At 30.4% G+C, this 18,704-nt stretch overlaps 1 protein-coding gene across 3 annotated transcripts; it reads right to left on the bottom strand.

Moving 5' to 3' along the window:
- Positions 1 to 3,589: 3,589 nt before the first annotated feature.
- LOC130677931 (transcriptional activator protein Pur-beta-B) lies at positions 3,590 to 14,135 on the bottom strand. Of its 3 annotated transcripts, none has more exons than XM_057484860.1 (8): positions 13,678 to 14,135; positions 13,234 to 13,588; positions 11,355 to 11,405; positions 8,671 to 8,789; positions 8,494 to 8,596; positions 8,288 to 8,418; positions 7,225 to 7,452; positions 3,590 to 7,132 (listed from the first exon to the last, which is right to left on the bottom strand). In XM_057484860.1, exons 2-8 carry the CDS (start codon positions 13,268 to 13,270, stop codon positions 6,890 to 6,892), a joined length of 912 nt encoding a protein of 303 aa, XP_057340843.1. In that variant the 5' UTR covers positions 13,271 to 13,588; positions 13,678 to 14,135; the 3' UTR covers positions 3,590 to 6,889. The 3 variants fall into 3 exon arrangements, with proteins under 3 accessions (XP_057340843.1, XP_057340844.1, XP_057340845.1); XM_057484861.1 differs by having other exon boundaries at positions 8,300 to 8,418; positions 13,678 to 14,126; XM_057484862.1 differs by lacking the exons at positions 11,355 to 11,405; positions 13,234 to 13,588; positions 13,678 to 14,135 and adding an exon at positions 9,125 to 9,872.
- Positions 14,136 to 18,704: the final 4,569 nt, after the last annotated feature.

Raw genomic sequence — 18,704 nt, 5'->3', positions numbered from 1 at the left:
TGACATAAAAATTTTTTACTCCAAAAAATCTTTCTTTCTGTGAGCGCAATTTGTTTAATTAAATAATTTAACGATTGTATTTAATTTAAATAATTAAATAAATTTAAAGTTTTTTTCAAAAATTTAAATATTCAAAGAAATGAGAACTTGTAAGAATTAAATTAATTTTAATAAAAAAATTTTAGACAGAAATTAAAAAAAAAAGAGATGAATTTAATTAAAGGTAAAATTTTTTTTCATATTAAAATTAATTAAAAATTTTTTTTTTCTTTGTTAATGAGGAAGATGATAGACAAGCAAAATAATTATTATAAAATAAAATGCTGTTTTGGAAAATGTCTTGTGTCTTACGTACATAACTGAGGCAACTTAATTATATTTTAATATATATATAATTTTTTTTCTATTCAAAAACAGTAAAATATTTTTGTGAAGATTTTAAGTGCCAAGATAACAGTATTAATTTTTTTCTTACGTACTAGCGTTCTATATTAACCATAAAGTTGTAAAATATAAATAATAATAAAAATTAACTAATTAATTAATTATAATTAATAAAAAAAAGGAAAATGTGATTATGTGTATATTTAATATGAAAGTATTGATATTTAAATAAAATACTTTCATAAAATATACTCACAAACACGTACATATTTATTTAATAATTCATTGTATTCCTCTAAATTTAATATACATTTTATCTTTACATTATTTGATTTTACATAAATTATATAAAAAAAAAATGAGTGCATGTCGACTAAAAATTAGAAATTTTACAAAAACCAACGCAAAAAAAAATATTTATAATAATAAAGTAAAAAATAATTAGCATCTGCCTGCAAATATAATTAAGGATCAATTCACTCAGGACTAGAAGAGTAGAATTCAAAAAAAGAAGAAGCAGATCACGGTAATATAAATTATACTTAAAAGTGATTAATTAATTAATTAATTAAAGATAACTTTGTAATAATAATTAATATCTATAATTAGTTGATTAATTAATTAGTAACAATAATATATGACAATATATAATAATAATAAATCGCAGAGTAGTGGAATTCATACAGCAAAATAAGTAGGCAATGAGAGCCAACGCAACAATAAATACACTAATTAATAAAATTAATTAATTTTTATTTGATAAGCACGCGTGAGGTTGAAATTACTTTTAAGGTAAATATTTTTTTTTTAAATTTAATATCAAAAAACAGTAAGTGCTTTTTTTTTAATTAACAATCGACGGCTCTCGTATTTGTTTATTTTTTTTTTTTAATTTATATATATATATATATAATTTCAATACATGTTTCTTTTATTATATTACACATTATTAAATAGATAATTGTACACGCAGAATTATTTATTTCGTTGGCGACAGTAGCAGTAATTTTTTTTTTAAGGAATACAGTAAAGAGAAAAATGTTTTTTTTTTTTTTTAAATTTTTTTATGAGAATAATTAATTGAATCCCACGCGTGTGAAAAAAGATACTATGTAATATTATAATTAATTTACTTTTTAATCAGCTAATTCCATTCACATGAAGTTTTTTTTTAACGTTTAATTAAATTGATTAATAACGGATACGGTTGTTAATTACAACCATTACAACATTATGTAAAACAGCCAACGAAACATCGAGCATTAATTTCAATATTTTAATTATTCATTTATTTTATTTATTTTTCTAAATTTTTATTTATTTACCTAACGATCGTTTCAATTTTCGTTATATTTTTTTTTTCAAAACTAAAAAAATGACAATAAATAAAGATAATTAATTAAATATAAATTGTATTTATTTATTTTTTAAATTGTAATAATTAATGAGTCGTCACAATAAATTTGAAATATTTTTATTTTCATAACTTTGTTGTATTTTTCTAGACACGATTCAACATATAGAAAGTTTATCGTTATTTTAAATAAACGTTTATTTATTTATTTATAATTTATTATTTAATAATAATCATTTATCTTAAAGCTGTCTAAGAACTCGCTGCGTGGCAGGAGTGTCGTGTATTTATAATTTTTTAAATCTTTAAGATTCATTATTTATTTAAAATAATAATTTCTTTATTTTATTTAATTAATTAATAGACTTTTTTTTTTAATAGTCACGTGTAAAAAAAATTCGTTACAAAAATTTTTCTGACTGAGCTTCCAAAATTTATAATTCTGTACTTTGAGTTGAATATTTTTGAAACTTTAAAATAATTAAAAGTATGAAAAATTTTCTACTAGTCTGTACTCTTTAATTTTCAAATTTTTTTAACTAAAAATCATTTGAACTGAAAATTTTTTGAGTTCATAATCAATTCCAATCACTGATTTTTTGAACTATTTTTGAAAAAGCAAAAAAGTGAAAAAAAAAACTGAGCTTCGAAAAAGTTCTGATGAAAGTCAAAATTTTTTTTTTCGTCTCATACCTGAATAATTCTGATAAGAGTCAAAATTTTCCATAATTTCTAATTAATTTCCTGAAAAATTTTCTAATAGTCTATACTTTTTTTTTCCAATTTTTTTTATGCGAAAATGATTTAAATTAACAATTTTTTGAATTCATAAGTAATTCCAATACTTCATTTTTTAACAATTCAAAAATAAAAAAAAAACAGAGCTTCTTAAAAAGTTCCAATAAAAATCAAAAAATTTTTTCAAATTTTTATTTTTGCCTCATACTTGAGTAATTTTGACAAGAGTAAAAAATTTCCATAATTTCTAATTAATTTCTCTTTTTTTTTAATGTTCATTAAACCCAAAAAATTAAAAAAAAAAATGAGGAGGGAAAGTCTACACCAGTTGAAAATTTTTTACTTCTATAATTTTTCCAGTTCCAAAAATCCTCAACTTAAAATTCAAAATCGTCTCAATTTTTGAAGCTCACCCCTAAAAATTTTTGGCGCGAATTTTTTTCCACACTCGAGTCTGATTTACGCAGTAAACTTTCTTAAGCCCTTTTTATTTTATTTAAATTAACATCAAAGGTACGTCTGTAGTAATTTACCCGTGTGCTAGTACGTGTTACAATTATACTCGCGTACATTTATACTGTTAATAATAAATATATATAACAGGGCTAAACATAGTGTAGGTACGTATATTCTAGACGCAATTACGTGTAATTGTGTAGTAATAATAATTAATAATTACGTGTAATCAGCGAGATCCCTAGACCGCGTGTGTGTGTAATTGTGTGTCGCTCGGTGTTTTTTCATCTTTTAAATTAATTAATTAATTGTTATTTTTAATTCATTTATATTTTATTATTAGTAATAACATATATATATTTATATTTATATATTTATATACCTTAAATATTTACTACTTGTTGATGTTTTATTTTTTTTTTATTTTTTGTAATTTATATAGATCACAATGTGTCATACCATCTGCGCCAGTAAACAATTTTTTCATATTTATTATCTCTATACCATTTTTTAATATCTCACGTTATTTTATCCTTACATATTTCCTTTCTATTTTATAACTCTCGAGCGTCTCTCGGCTTTATTATATATTTTATTTTTCCATATATTTTTTATTATTTTGAATATATTTTTATTTTGATCCAATTATTATATTTATATTTATTTATTTATTTAAAATGTAGAGCCGGGAATGTAAAATAAAACCCGGGTTATTATTTATTTTATATTTATATATATATATAATAGCTGGAAATTTTAATAGATAAGAGATTATGAGCTGGATTATTCTTAAAAACAAATAAACAGGCTCATTTATTAATTTATAATTAATATTCGTTAATATATAGGACATTTATTTAATTATTTTGTTTGTTTGTTCAGAGCCCGGAAGGAATAATTTTAAATTCCACTTTTTATTTTTTTTTATATATATATTTATCATTATTTTTGTTCTCGTAAAGCCTATACACGCGTAATTAAACTTTTATTTTATTTTTTTTCTACTGAGATTTAATAATTATTGAATAACTATATATACTAGATAAATTCAGACCAGCCGAAATTGTTGATTTAGAAAAAAAATAATTTTTAAAATTGAATATCTAATTGGAATAGGTATATAATTGAACATCACTTAAATATAAATAATTTCATTTTTTTTTATCGTCTGTTTTTTTTTTTTTTTAATTATAATTATAATTAACGAGTGTTAATGTAGCCGACAAATGGCAACTTTGTTAATTACGATCCTGAAGTCAGCAGACAATTAAACATTTTTTGGTTTTTTTTTTAACAATTAAATTTGAAGAAAAAAAAAAATTAAAAATATGCACATGTAGAAAATTTAAAAAACTATATGTGCAATTTTTCAAATATTTTTTTTTTTTTGTAATTTACCGTCTAAAAAAAGTTCAAAAATTATTAGACGTCGGCAGACTTCAGTATCATGATCGTGAGGTAAGAAGACAATTAACAATTTTTGTAATTTTTTTTTCAAGTCAATTACAAAAAAAAAAAAAAAAATATGCACATGTAGAAAATTTCGAAGACTATAAGTGCAATTTTTTAAAATATTTTTTTTTTAAATTTACTGTCTAAAAAAAAGTCCAAACATTAGACGTCGGCTAACTTCATCATTTATAAATTTTATAACAATTAATTAAAATGTGATTTGAGTTCAAATTTTGAAATCCGCATTTAGACAAATGAAAAATTCGTACGCGCATTTTTTTAAATTTCATTATTTTAATTAATTTATTTCAAATTGATAAATTGTCTCATGTCTGCTACACTGACACTCATTAATAATTCATTTTTTTTTATTTTTTATCTTGATTTTATTTAACGTGTCGAGGTGTTGAGACGCATGACTCTAGGTCCGTCTCATTAATTAAATAGCACTTTTTTTTTCTTTACTTTTTTTAATTATGCATTACAATCACCTCTAGCTATTCAATATAATGATTATATTCCGCACCAGCGCGAAATACAGTAACGCGTTATTCCATTTTAAATAGAAGATAAACGCAAATACATATTTATTATAATTATTATTTTTTTTTTTCAATTTTATTATTGAAATTGATATTAGCACAGCGTTGCAGAATGAAAGCGTATCAAGATTCACGGGCTTGGGAAATAAACTCGAACTCGTGTTAAATGTGTAACACATATTTATATATATATATATAAATATATATACTTGACAATCTAAATATATAATTTATTATGTATTATAACTCGTGTTTTAATGTATCTTCTTGCCATTATCATTATTTCCCTACGTCGCTTTCTACGCCAACAAATAAGGACCCAATTGACTGCACATTTTATTATTTTTTTTTGTAATTAAATTTAAATATTTATTCTTTCAAACACTCAATAATTTTTTATATTTAATTATTTGTGCAGACGGTTGAGTCCCATGGACACTGGCATTTTATTACAATTATACAGATATATATATATATATTATATATATTTATAATTTCTATATAAATATCTATTATGCATTTTGTATATTACATGCCTAGGATGCAATGATATTTTTTTTTAAATCGGCCGTCGCTCAATTAATTATTAGATACGCGAACCGCGTAATTTAAATCTCATATACCAGATACATTTTAAATTTCTCAAAATATTTTAATTAATTTACTTTTCTGTATCCAGTACAAGTACAAAAAAGAATTTTTTCTACAATTTATAATAATTTTGTTTAATTAAATCAAACTCATTATAATTTAACATGATATAAATTACACAGATTTAAATGCGTCTAACACTTTGACCTAGGATAATTTTATTTCATTTAATTACATATAATTATGTATATATTTATTTATCAATTTATTATTATTTAAATATTTATTTACTCAACGAGTGATGTCGCGGTTCGCAAGGATAATTTTCTATTATTATTATTATTATTAATTTTAATTTTAATTTTAATATTTTTAATTGCGGAAGAACGACAGTCACCGAAATAAATATCAATAATTAAAGAAAAGTTTTTATAAAATAAAACGAAAAGTAAAATTTTATTTCACGGAATACGAAGGCCAGGTGACCTGTCATCGTTACCCTGAAGACAATAGTCCCTAGTGAATGTAATTTCTCGAGGTAGAAAGATGCCCGTTTAATAGAGCAACCGTCGTGTGTCCTCCTTTTCTTTGTTTTCAAAGTTGCCGTTATTAAGAAAAAAAAAAAAATTAATAATAATAATAATAATAATAATAATGAAAAGAAAAAAACGAGACGCGAATATTAATTTTGTCTTTTGCTTACTTACATAATAATGTATCCATAAATTCTGAACAATCAAATTCAATTATAACATAACAAAATATTTTTTTTTTTTTTTTTTTTTGCTAGAATTAATTAGTCGAGGCAAAGCCGACTTACATGAAAATATTAAATCATTTGTTTGCTTTACCTCTGCAATATAAATTTTAAATAATAATCAACATTTTTTACGTACATGTAGAAAAAAAAATCCATTGTAAACAAACAAGACTTGTAAAATAAAAAAAAAAAGAACAGTAAACAAAATAAGAATTGTTTGGGCCTTGAGGCAAACTTGTACATAAACATAATTAGTTTTAATAACGAAAAAAAAATTAACGATCATAACTGAAAAATAAACATAATAAATTTAACTTGATATAAATTTAATGGTACGTACGACTGCGTACGTGTCATATAGATGTATATATATTAAGTGTCGTGTTGTGAGATGACGATGATGGTTCGACGGGAACGATAGCGATGGCAATGACGATGGCTTTTAATGACGGTGACGATAGCGCCGGCGCGATGATGATAATGATGATGATGAAAATATATATATGCTCTGACAAGTTGTATTTAAATACGCTCAGCGACGTTAAAACGAGTTAAAGTTGTTGTTGTTGTTGTTTTTATTGTTGTTCGAGTTTCAATTTTTTAAAACCTTGTTCACTTGATGAGGTTTGAGTCTAAATTTGGATTTGGATTAGGCGAAGTGGTAGAGGTTGGTGATACTTGGGCTCCTGATCCTACAGCGCCCTTGCTATCGGATAAACTAGTTGATCCAATTCCACTGGAGCTGACACCTCCACCGCCTTCTTTCATCTTCTCACAGTAATCCGCAAATATATCACGAAACCGTGACCAAGATTTTTCCGGCACGGTTATGGCCGTTCTGAAGTTTGTCTTGACCTACAACACATTTATTGTTTGTGAAATTCAATTTATTATTTACAATAATCGAACAAAAAAACAAAAACAAAGTGAATAATAAATTAATTTACCTCGGAAATTCTCATGTAAATACCACGATTGTTTTGTCCGATATCGAAATAAAAGTTTTTGTTGTCAACGCGCATATAACGACCCTCAGGTAAATCGCCTTTGAATCCACCATCGTCGACACCGAACTCTTCTAAAAGATCCGTTAGTGCATCACGAAATTCAATCATTCCCTGTGCGGGTATAGCTATCTGTGTTCTTGGACCGCCTCGTGTTATCGTTTGCGATACCTTTGTAAAGAGAATAAATATATATTTATATACAATTGACATTTAAGGGGCACCACTAGTGTGAAATTTGAAAAAAATCATTTTTTTTGCCTTCAGAAATAACATAGTAAAATTTAAAGTGCGTATCTCAAATAGTTTTTGAGTTACAGCCTGAAGAGCAGCCGCTCATCGGTTCTCAAAACTAAATTTTCAAAACTGCTGCAGTTATAACTCGAGGACAAATCATCCGATATATTTGATTCTTATTGCAGCTTCTTTTATATGTTTCTCCATACCACGAACCTCCAGTTTTCCGATCGAATAGAAAATGTAATTTTGCCAGGCCAAAAATCATCAAATTTTCGCGCGAAATTTGAAACTTTTTTTAAAAACTCCGCCATTTTGTTAAATTTCAATTTTTTTTTCGATCGAGGGTCATGTCACGGGCAATACTTTCTAGTTTAATAAACTTTTGGTTTTTTTTATTTCCTCCACTGCAAAGGTCGCTGTCACTGCAGCGGGGGACTTTTTTTTGGAGCTGGGAGATTGCGAATAACTCGCTGAGTTTTCAATTTTTTTGTCCCAAAATTTAACTTGTATTTATTATATACCCACAAATATATCCTCAAAATATTACAACATTCAATGCAGTAGTTTTCTTTAAAAAAATTCCCAAAAATCACATTTTTCAGGCGGTCACACTAGTGCTGCCCTCAATTAATTAAACTAATTAAATTATAGTGTAGATAATTAAACTAATCAAGTGTCTGTCCCCTCTTTGGTATACGGATATTAATTGGCGATAATAAAAAAATAAAAAAAAAATAAAATGATGTATACAAGTGCTGGTACATACAGTGTGACTCACCCGCAGGAAACGGCCACGGGAATTTTCCTTAAGATCCAAATAATACCGCCTATTGTCTTTTACCATCATTTCTGATTTAAGTTTTCCATCCTCTGGTACATTCTCTGGGTTCGGTGGACCTGTTTCACATAATTATATTTGAATAACAAATTATATTGCAGCTATCTATTATTATTATTCAAATTAAAACCTACCTAGCGACGCGTAAAAATCACTGAACGTCGAAAGATGATCACGGAATTCTGAGGCTGTACTTAAGGCTAGAAATATTTGACTACGCCTGCCATCTGCTCCGATCTTGGTAAATTAAACATCAAAATATTATGCATTTAATAAATTAATAATAAATTAGCTTTTTTTTTATTATCTACCTCTGCAACTTTGATAAATCTCCCGCGTCTATTTTGTTTGACATCGAGGTAGAATCGCTTGCTTTGTATTTGAAGCATCTTGGTCGCCAGTTCTTGTTCACTCTGCTGACCATGCTGACCTACAAAAAAAATAAAGTAAATAAATAAATAGAATTATTTAAAATGAAATAAAAAATTTTAAATTTTTATTGGAATTAAAAGTGGCCTATAAAATAAGTAGACTAGAAAGATTAGTTGGGGTAGGACAGGCATCTCAATAAGGCGAATAGAGTAATGTTGCTAGTCTTGGTAACGATCAATAACAGCTGCGGCCTGGGGTCAATGACCCTCCGGGATCTCTGCACCACCCTCTTTTGGCCCACTATTTCCTTTTCATCCTTTGGCTCGTTGCTGAGACCACCATCTTGCTAATTTAAAACCCTCAAACTTTAAATATATAAACCGCACTACGTACTAGTTTGCTGGATGCCGCCAGGAATGGGAACGGGACTGAGATCGCCCTGGAATATCCGGCTCTTGAACATCTTGTATATCTTTATATGATGTAGCACAAGTAATGTTAGATACTGGTTTCAACCAATTGCTCGTCGTATTTTAGATGTTTCACCATCAGCATCCTTAGATAATACGTAACTTCTCAGTGATTATTTTACTGACACTCATTAAGTATCACTTTTCGCTTTCTTCCCATACTGATCATCATCATCTGTGTCAAGTTTCGAACACTTCCTTCCGCAGTTCATCCTCAAATGACCCTTCAGACATCCTCTTGTCTGGATTCCCAGGGTCACCATCGTAACCAATTGATCTTGACAAACAAAAACATGCTTTCTATTCTTCTTCCCAAGATATTTATCCAGTCAACCGACTTCGGACATTTTTTGTTACATAACTTTCACACTGGCCCTATTTTTAATCTATAAATTTACTGGATAAATTTAAAAATTTATTTTGCTTGAGTTCAAAAAAGTAATGGACCAAAAATGAAAACTGTGTCAGAGAGACAAATGTTGACACCCGTAGGAATAATCGTATGAGTGCATTGATCCAACAGCGCTGCGCGATTTAGCTGCACCGTGACCTGCCTCAATGACAACTGCATCCCAGAGAAGAAAGCTCTCTTGGTTCCAAGAACCGCCACTGTTAGTTTTGTTGCATCGCGGATGCGCCGACGCCACCACGCGACAACAAGACCACGAGTCTCCCGTCAAACGTTTCTCCACCCAATAACATCTTTATTCTGCCGACTCATTCTGTTCTATTCAACTGCATCTTAATCATTCAATAACAATAACAATAATAACAGCAGCAGCAGTACCAGCGCCCGCGTTATTTTAAATATCCATGTACATAACAAAATTAATTAATTAATAAATTAACAATAAACTTAACCTTCTGGATGCCAATATTGGATCTTATCCATAGTATTGTCTCCCCAGCCATTGGACATGTAATTTATTTTTTTAATATCTCTCAGCTCCATATGGCTCTGGTTAAATTCATAAAAATGAATGAAACCCCGGACTAATTTAAGCGAATATTTAAAAAATATAAAAACGCTCGATGCCGGTGGCCAAAATTTACAATAAAAAATTGACACAGTCACCAAGACGTTAGCGTAAGTACTAATCGAGAAGTGAGTGATGAAGCGTGGCCGTGTAGTCAGCGATGACACATCGGGTTGCGGTAAAAACACTTACAGTATTTCTCTCTCTCTTGTTGTTTTGTAGCCGTGTGCCAGACTTAAGTCATATAATATTACATATAATTAAAATGTTGATGACTCTTATTGACACGATACGATAAAAGTGTAATAATACAAACCACACTCAGTATTGAGTGTAGTAAAAATATTAAATGGTGCCGATGACGTACCGGTCATTCATCGAGTCCATCGTCATCCCTGTGGAATGCGTAGATCGCGCGAATCGCCGATTACATATCAAGCGCGCGAATCGTCATGCGCTTTCATGTGCTCCTGTTTGATGTACATAGTCGTCTATCCTCTTGTAAGGCCACGTGACATCCCACTGTTTGAGCCATGTGACCGCACCCCCACTTTTGATCCAATGCTGTGACGTCACGCAGACAGCTGACGATCTGGGATACGTCTTCTAGAGATTTTCCTCCATACCAACGGGTACTATCGACTTGTACTCCATTATTTTTTTTAATTATCTGCTTTACATTCTTCTGTCCATCATCATCATCAGTATTCTTCATCTCTCCTGTTCTGCTTAAAGTTTAACTAAAATTTTACCATCAGAAAAATTATTGCAGTAATAAAAGCATGGAGTAAAAAATTAATTTTTCGAATTAATTTTTACATTTGTCTGCTTGAAGAGTTTACGTAGCAGTTAACATGCGATGATTCTCTGATGATGAGTTTCTATTTTAAGAACTCGTATAAAATAAATAAAAATTGACGTAAACTTCGGCGCAGGCTCACTGGTGACGTTTCAAAGTGGGCGCGTTATTCAAACCCGACTTTTGTAATAATAAATTACTACTTAGCCTTGCGATTGTCTTCATTGATTAATTAGCATATATATTTACAAACTTTTAAATCGATATACGATTCATTATCGTGTTTCATAACACTATCAGTTTACTTTCCTTGACGTATTCTTACTCCAATAAAATAACATATGAATATTATGATACTATTTAAAAATTTTACTTACCAGCATCAAAGTCAGCTCCTCCAGCATCCATGCCTCCGGAATTTCCATACTCTAAAAAAAGTTTAAATAAATAAATAGTGTAAATTTAAATGAATTACTCTAAAGCTAAACTGATAATCTGTCTACTATCAGAACATTCTCATTTTTACAAATATCGTTTCATAATTATTTGTTTAATTTTTTTACATTTAATTTATCAATTCCGGACGTCATATTTTTTTGATAAGAGTATGCAGAAAAAATTAATCTCTGCGATTTAATTTTTTTGAGAATGATAGCAATGGAAAAATACACGGAAAAAAATATTTTTTGGCGTAAAAACTTTTAGTCGACCCAAGAAAACTTTTACTTGGCAATAAATTTTTATCATTTTGAATTGAAACGTGATCCAGAAGTTAACAGACAATCGGAAATTTTCGGATTTTTGTTTTACCAGAATTAAAAAAAAAAATCTAAAAAAATGCACATGAAGAAAATTTTAAAAACTATAGGTGCAATTTTTTCAAATATTTTTTTTTTAATAAAAATTATCAGATGTCGGCAAACTTCCGTTTCATATTGAAACTGAAAATTTAATGAGTGTAAATGTAGCAGACATCAGACAAATTTAAAATTATAAATAAATAGAGTAAATAATTTAAAAAAAATTTTTTTTTAAAATGCACTTATTAATTTTTAAATTTTTTAAATGCGCATTTTTTAAAAATTATATTTTATTAATTATTTACTCTAATGATTTATAATTTTAAAATTGTCTGATGTCCGCTACAATCACACTCATGAAAATTTATGAGCTTGAATGTAGCAGAGATCAAATTTAAAATTATTAATAAAATGGAGTAAATAATTTATAAAATAAAAGTTTGAAAAAATGCGCATTTGAAAAATTGAAAAATTAATAAGTGCAGTTTTTTTTATTATTTATTTATAATTTTAAATTTCTCATGCCTGCTACATTCACACTCGTGAAAAATTTATTGGAGCAACAAAAAATTTATTTCTAATTCTAAGAAATTTTTTTTTCATTTCATATTTAAAAATTTTTCTTGCGCCAAGTAATTTTTTTCTGTACATAATCTAATTAACGAGATAAATAGAATGCTAACTTTGGAGTAAAAAATATTTAAAAACCCAGAGATAAATACTGAGAAGCCATAACTGTGATACTAAATATTAAAAAAAAGGTTATGTTGAATTGTCCGGCTTAGTATGTAGTCATATAATCAAATCGATTACATCATAAGCGCGTTGCCTGTACGAGGTAAACTCGTCAAGGAAGCTAAACTCATTTACGACCTTGACAAAACAGTTTAACACACCGACATACATCACAACAATATATATATATAATAAAACGATATTGAATAGCGTTATGTACACATACATATCGTGTGCTATAAATTAAATAGAATATGATGAATTATAATGAAAATAATTGCATGTAAGAGTAACACCCCAGGGTGATGAAGAGTAAAAAAGTATGTGTAGAATACAGAGAACAGAATGGTGCAAAGGAGCATAAAAAGAGATGGACAAGAGTCCAAAGATAGAGAGGGCTCTCTTGGCCGATGTCGACAGCCATCTTGGATCTCGAGTCGTTGAAAAATAGAAATTTTTTTCGGCGTCTGACAGAACGCCACGAGGACCACGAAACAATTTCGAGCGGCCGTCGACGCACGTCATTTTAATAAAAATGTCTGAAAAAAAACTGAAGGTTTTTTAAAATTAAAAAGCAAAAAGTTTAAGAAAATATTCCGCGATTAGTACCAAGGATAGTCCGCACTCCAAAAAAGATGTCGGCAGTATGTTATATATTTTGGTGACACGGGCTACGCTATCTATCTCTATCTCTCAATAGGACTATGTGTCTCTTGCTTACTTTGCGGTTGGTCGTCCAAGCTCTCCCTGTCAGACATGATTGTTCCAGGTTTGTAGCAACGATCACCAGCAGCAGGTTCTTGTCTTCTTCTTGAGCCTTTCTTCACCTACGTTACCAACGTCACAACACAAGAGGAGCTCCGAAAGAGCTCCCGGCACTTGTCCTCCGCGCTCACCAACTTCGACACCCAGTTCGCTCCCTCTTTATTCTCTCCCTCTTCGTCGTTTCTATCACGCTCTCTCACTTCTGTCAATCTTGTATATACGTATATATATAATACATATATACCAATAAATATATGTATCTATATTTTACATATATATAAGTGTGTACTCTGGCTCCTTTTCTTGTTTCTCTACAAAGGTTTTATAATTAACACCAAGTTATTTAAACAAAAAGTTAAAAGTTACTCCATGATGGTGGGACTTGTCAGCGTATACTTACTGGATTAACGGGATAGGATTTAAACGACAAAACCAAACCCACTGACTTTTTAAAATTTTTCGTAGCTACACTCCACCACGGCCGTCCGACCCGCCGACCATCCACGGCACCAAGTCGTCACCCTCACCACCTTGCTCTCTCTCTCCACGCTCGTTCTGCTCCGACTCAACTGACGATTCCTCTGTTCTGTCGTCTGCTCGACTTTACTACTATACACAGTACACCCGTTAGCTAACACTACACCACACTACTTAACACACTGTACATCACATGCACATACAGTATACACATGACATATATGTATATACTTTTTCTTCTTTCTCTTCTCCGTACACCAGCACGTATCACGTCCCAGGTCCCACCGATCTCGTTATTGTACTCTACACACCAGAGCTACACTAGCTCAGGCTTTGCCCTTCACCAATTTTTTATCACCCCCGGCCCCGTCACGACACACGCAATCATATACATGACATCCGCAAATTCTACGGTACAATCCAGCCAATCACGCAAACCCGACATACATTTCTGACGTTTTTCTGTCTCACTTTGACGTTTTGTTTCTTGGTAACTGGGTCTTTGTTTTTTGCGCGTTATCGTCTGGGAGAGGAATTTGTTTTCTCGGCGGCTGGTTTCTGGTTTGAGTGCTGGGGTCGCTGCTTTGTAATTCTGGTTGTGGTTATTTTTGGCGCCAAATTATGGGTGGTTTTAAATTCTTAGAAAATAATGTCGTTACGTGACACAGAATTTAAAAATTTGAAAAATCTTTTAAGTGAAAAAATAAATGAATAAAATTTGAATTTTATATCTACAGATCTGTAATTTGTGATTATTACTCACTTGTGACGCATCTTATAGTCGTTAGCTCATACGTGGAGCGCGGCAGGGGCTGTGTTGGATCCCTAAAAGCCACCTCTGGGTCCCCAGGTCGGAGCTGAACCGTACCTCGCAGCGTCTTCGGTCCAGAAATACGGCTGGCACCGCTCGTCATCGGTTGATGGCCCCACCGATAAAAATTACAAAGAAGTTCAGTCTTCTCATCATTTCTGAAAACTGTCGAAAAAATTTAACGAGTTTATTCAGAAATATTAAAAAAATCACACCCAAAATTAGTATGACAACCAAATATTAGTTATGACAAGAAAATGATTTGATTGCCCATTGCCAATCATATATTTGGTTGTTTTAACTAAATATTTTATAATACACCAACAAAACTAGTTATTAGAAACTATCAAATATTTAGTAATGATAGTTACGCGTTTAGTAGAAAGCATAAAATCAAATTGATTACCTGTAGAGTCTATAAAGTAGTCATAATGAAATATATGAGTAATCTTTAGAGAATGTGTTATTAATAATAATTGCATATTATTTTAAAATGACAGAATATTTATATAACAGTTAAATAACTGCATATTTAGAAGAATAATATAATAGTGTAATACAGGATACCACTATAATCAATAATTTTCAGAGGATAACCTGTCCCATGAATGCTTCAAGCTGACGAATATAAAAACTCTGAAATAAGTATCTTACCAGGGACACCACAAATGGTGGGCGCGATCTAGTGGCGAGCACCGAACTACTCCCGCTGCTGCTGCCTAACACCGTAACTTTTTAAATCAATAATCATTAAGGCCATGCTTCGAGGGTGCCCCCCACTTTTTTCCAAAAAATGTGGCGCCGCCTGGTGGCCGCCAGCCGCTCTAAAAAAAGTACTAGAGCTGCAAAACTTTAAAATTAAATTAAAATTATTTAAAGTAATAAAATGCAACATATGTTAATTTTTAAATGCATGAAAAAATTTATATATTTTTTTAAAATCATTAGCTAATACTACAAAAATCTAAAACCCGAGATTGAAAAATAATATATTCATTGACCTTGACCTGTCAATATCACATTTATTTTCTATAAGTAAGTAAAAAAAAATTATAATATTTATCAAAAAAAGGGCTTCGTACAAGCAATTTTATAAACTCGTAGAATATTAAAAAAATTACTTACAGTAATTATAAATACCCAGTCGAGCGTAGTTTCTTTAATAAATTTCAACACAATATTCGCCATTTAGTAACTTTTTATTTTGACAGATGTAAACATCAGGTCTGTATAATTTTTTGGGTGCACGCGAAGGTGCTTGAATATAGTAGCGGGAAAAAATAAATTTAATAAATTTATTCCTTTCAATCAGAGCAATAATAGAGTTCTATATATCATTACTTTATTTAATTTTATTAATAAATAAAAATTTTTTTGATTCAAAGTATTAAATTAAAAAAAAGGTATATATATGTAATCGAATGTGATTACACCTGACTAATTGTCAGACCAGTGACCATACACTGTAAAATATTACGGTGTAAAAATTAGACCCGGAGGACTTTACACGGTCGTGTAGTGTAAAATATCGGTGTAAAACTTCTCTCGGTGTAAATTTTCCATCCGTGTAATCATAACCCGGTGTAATCTACTTCTTTTACACCGTTCCATGTTACTCGGTGTATTTTTGTTGAGTGATCATATACATTTATTTCAATTATACATATACATATATACATAGGGGAGGGGGGGGGGGCAAAATGGGTCCCCTAAAATTTTGAAGATGAAAAGTATTTGGGTGGGGAGAGGGGCGAAATAAGCCACTGAGCCAAAAAGGGCCACTAAGGCAAAATGGGCCCCCCCCATAATTTTGAAGATGAAATGCGTTTGGGTGGGGGGCGGGGCAAAATGGGACATTGAGGCAAAAAGGACCACTGAGGTAAAATGGGCCACTGAGGCAAAATGGGCCCTACAAAATTTTGAAGACGAAATGTGTTTGGGTGGGGGGATGGGCAAAAATGGACATTGAGGCAAAAAGGGCTATTGAGGCAAAATGGGCTATTGAGGCAAAATGGTCCCCCAAAAATTTTAGCATGAAAAGTTTTGGGGGAAGGGGGGTAAAATGTGCTGACGGGCTTTAAAAACTGCATGGGCAGTTCATTTGAAACATTATATGTTATGGCGCGAAACATAAAACAAGCGAGAAACATACATTGAGTTTTGTTGGGGGCCCGTTTTACCCAACTTTTCAGGATTTTTTAATTTTGATAGACACAGCAAATTAACACCGAAAACTCAGCCGAAGAAAAAAAAGTGAAACAAGCTGAAAAACTCACATTATCAAAACTTTCTGAGGGGGGCCCATTTGCCCCACATTTTACGATTTTTTATTTTTAATAGACAGAACAAATTAAGGTCAAATACTTGGCAATGGAGTAAAAAAAGTAAAACAAGTAAAAAAAAACTGAGGATTTGAAAATTTTTTTCCTAAGGGGCCCATTTTGCCCCTCCTCTTCCCCTATATATATAATTCAAAGTCTTCCGGCCCATTTTACCCCCCGCCCCTAAAATTTTCATGCTAAAAATTTTTGGGGGACCATTTTGCCTCAGTGACCCATTTTGCCCCTACCCACGCCCCGAATACTTCTCATGTTAATAATTTTTTGGGGACCACTTTGCCTCAGTGGCTCATTTTACCTCAGTGTTCCATTTTGCCCCTACCCACGCTCTAAACACTTTTCGTGTTAATAATTTTTGGGGGACCATTTTGCCTCAATGTCTCATTTTGCCCCGCCCCCCACCCAAACGCATTTCATCTTCAAAATTTTGTAGGGCCCATTTTGCCTCAGTGGCCCATTTTACCTCAGTGGTCCTTTTTGCCTCAATGTCCCATTTTGCCCCGCCCCCCACCCAAACGCATTTCATCTTCAAAATTATGGGGGGGGGGGGGGCATTTTGCCTCAGTGGCCCTTTTTGGCTCAGTGGCTTATTTCGCCCCTCTCCCCACCCAAATACTTTTCATCTTCAAAATTTTAGGGGACCCATTTTGCCCCCCCCCCCTCCCCTATGTATATATGTATATGTATAATTGAAATAAATGTATATGATCACTCAACAAAAATACACCGAGTAACATGGAACGGTGTAAAAGAAGTAGATTACACCGGGTTATGATTACACGGATGGAAAATTTACACCGAGAGAAGTTTTACACCGATATTTTACACTACACGACCGTGTAAAGTCCTCCGGGTCTAATTTTTACACCGTAATATTTTACAGTGTATGGTCACTGGTCTGACAATTAGTCAGGTGTAATCACATTCGATTACATATATATACCTTTTTTTTAATTTAATACTTTGAATCAAAAAAATTTTTATTTATTAATAAAATTAAATAAAGTAATGATATATAGAACTCTATTATTGCTCTGATTGAAAGGAATAAATTTATTAAATTTATTTTTTCCCGCTACTATATTCAAGCACCTTCGCGTGCACCCAAAAAATTATACAGACCTGATGTTTACATCTGTCAAAATAAAAAGTTACTAAATGGCGAATATTGTGTTGAAATTTATTAAAGAAACTACGCTCGACTGGGTATTTATAATTACTGTAAGTAATTTTTTTAATATTCTACGAGTTTATAAAATTGCTTGTACGAAGCCCTTTTTTTGATAAATATTATAATTTTTTTTTACTTACTTATAGAAAATAAATGTGATATTGACAGGTCAAGGTCAATGAATATATTATTTTTCAATCTCGGGTTTTAGATTTTTGTAGTATTAGCTAATGATTTTAAAAAAATATATAAATTTTTTCATGCATTTAAAAATTAACATATGTTGCATTTTATTACTTTAAATAATTTTAATTTAATTTTAAAGTTTTGCAGCTCTAGTACTTTTTTTAGAGCGGCTGGCGGCCACCAGGCGGCGCCACATTTTTTGGAAAAAAGTGGGGGGCACCCTCGAAGCATGGCCTTAAGTTCAAATATTTATTTATTAACCTCGAACAAATATATATATTTATTCTAAATGAATATATTTTTTTGTGTCTAAGTAATATTTATTAGAGTTACTATAATAATATTTTGCTTTAATATTTGGATTTGTTGGCACTATAAAATAGATTAGTTGTCCATTAAATAGATATTTTCTTAACTTTACCAAATGATTTTATTATCTTAGA

This window comes from Microplitis mediator, chromosome 11 (genome assembly GCF_029852145.1).
Source record: "Microplitis mediator isolate UGA2020A chromosome 11, iyMicMedi2.1, whole genome shotgun sequence".
NCBI classification, from domain to species: domain Eukaryota; kingdom Metazoa; phylum Arthropoda; class Insecta; order Hymenoptera; family Braconidae; genus Microplitis; species Microplitis mediator.
This window is presented reverse-complemented; position numbering and strand designations above follow the sequence as displayed.

Bases quoted from the DNA above. Each gene is read 5' to 3' on its own strand.
- LOC130677931 (XM_057484860.1), bottom strand. From the start codon at position 13,270: ATGTCTGACAGGGAGAGCTTGGACGACCAACCGCAAA. The intron at 8,790-11,354 runs GTAAGTAAAATT...TTTTTTTTGTAG, and splicing joins AGGAGCTGACTTTGATGCTG to GTCAGCATGGTCAGCAGAGT. The intron at 7,453-8,287 runs GTATGTACCAGC...CTCTTTACAAAG, and splicing joins TCCTGCGGGTGAGTCACACT to GTATCGCAAACGATAACACG.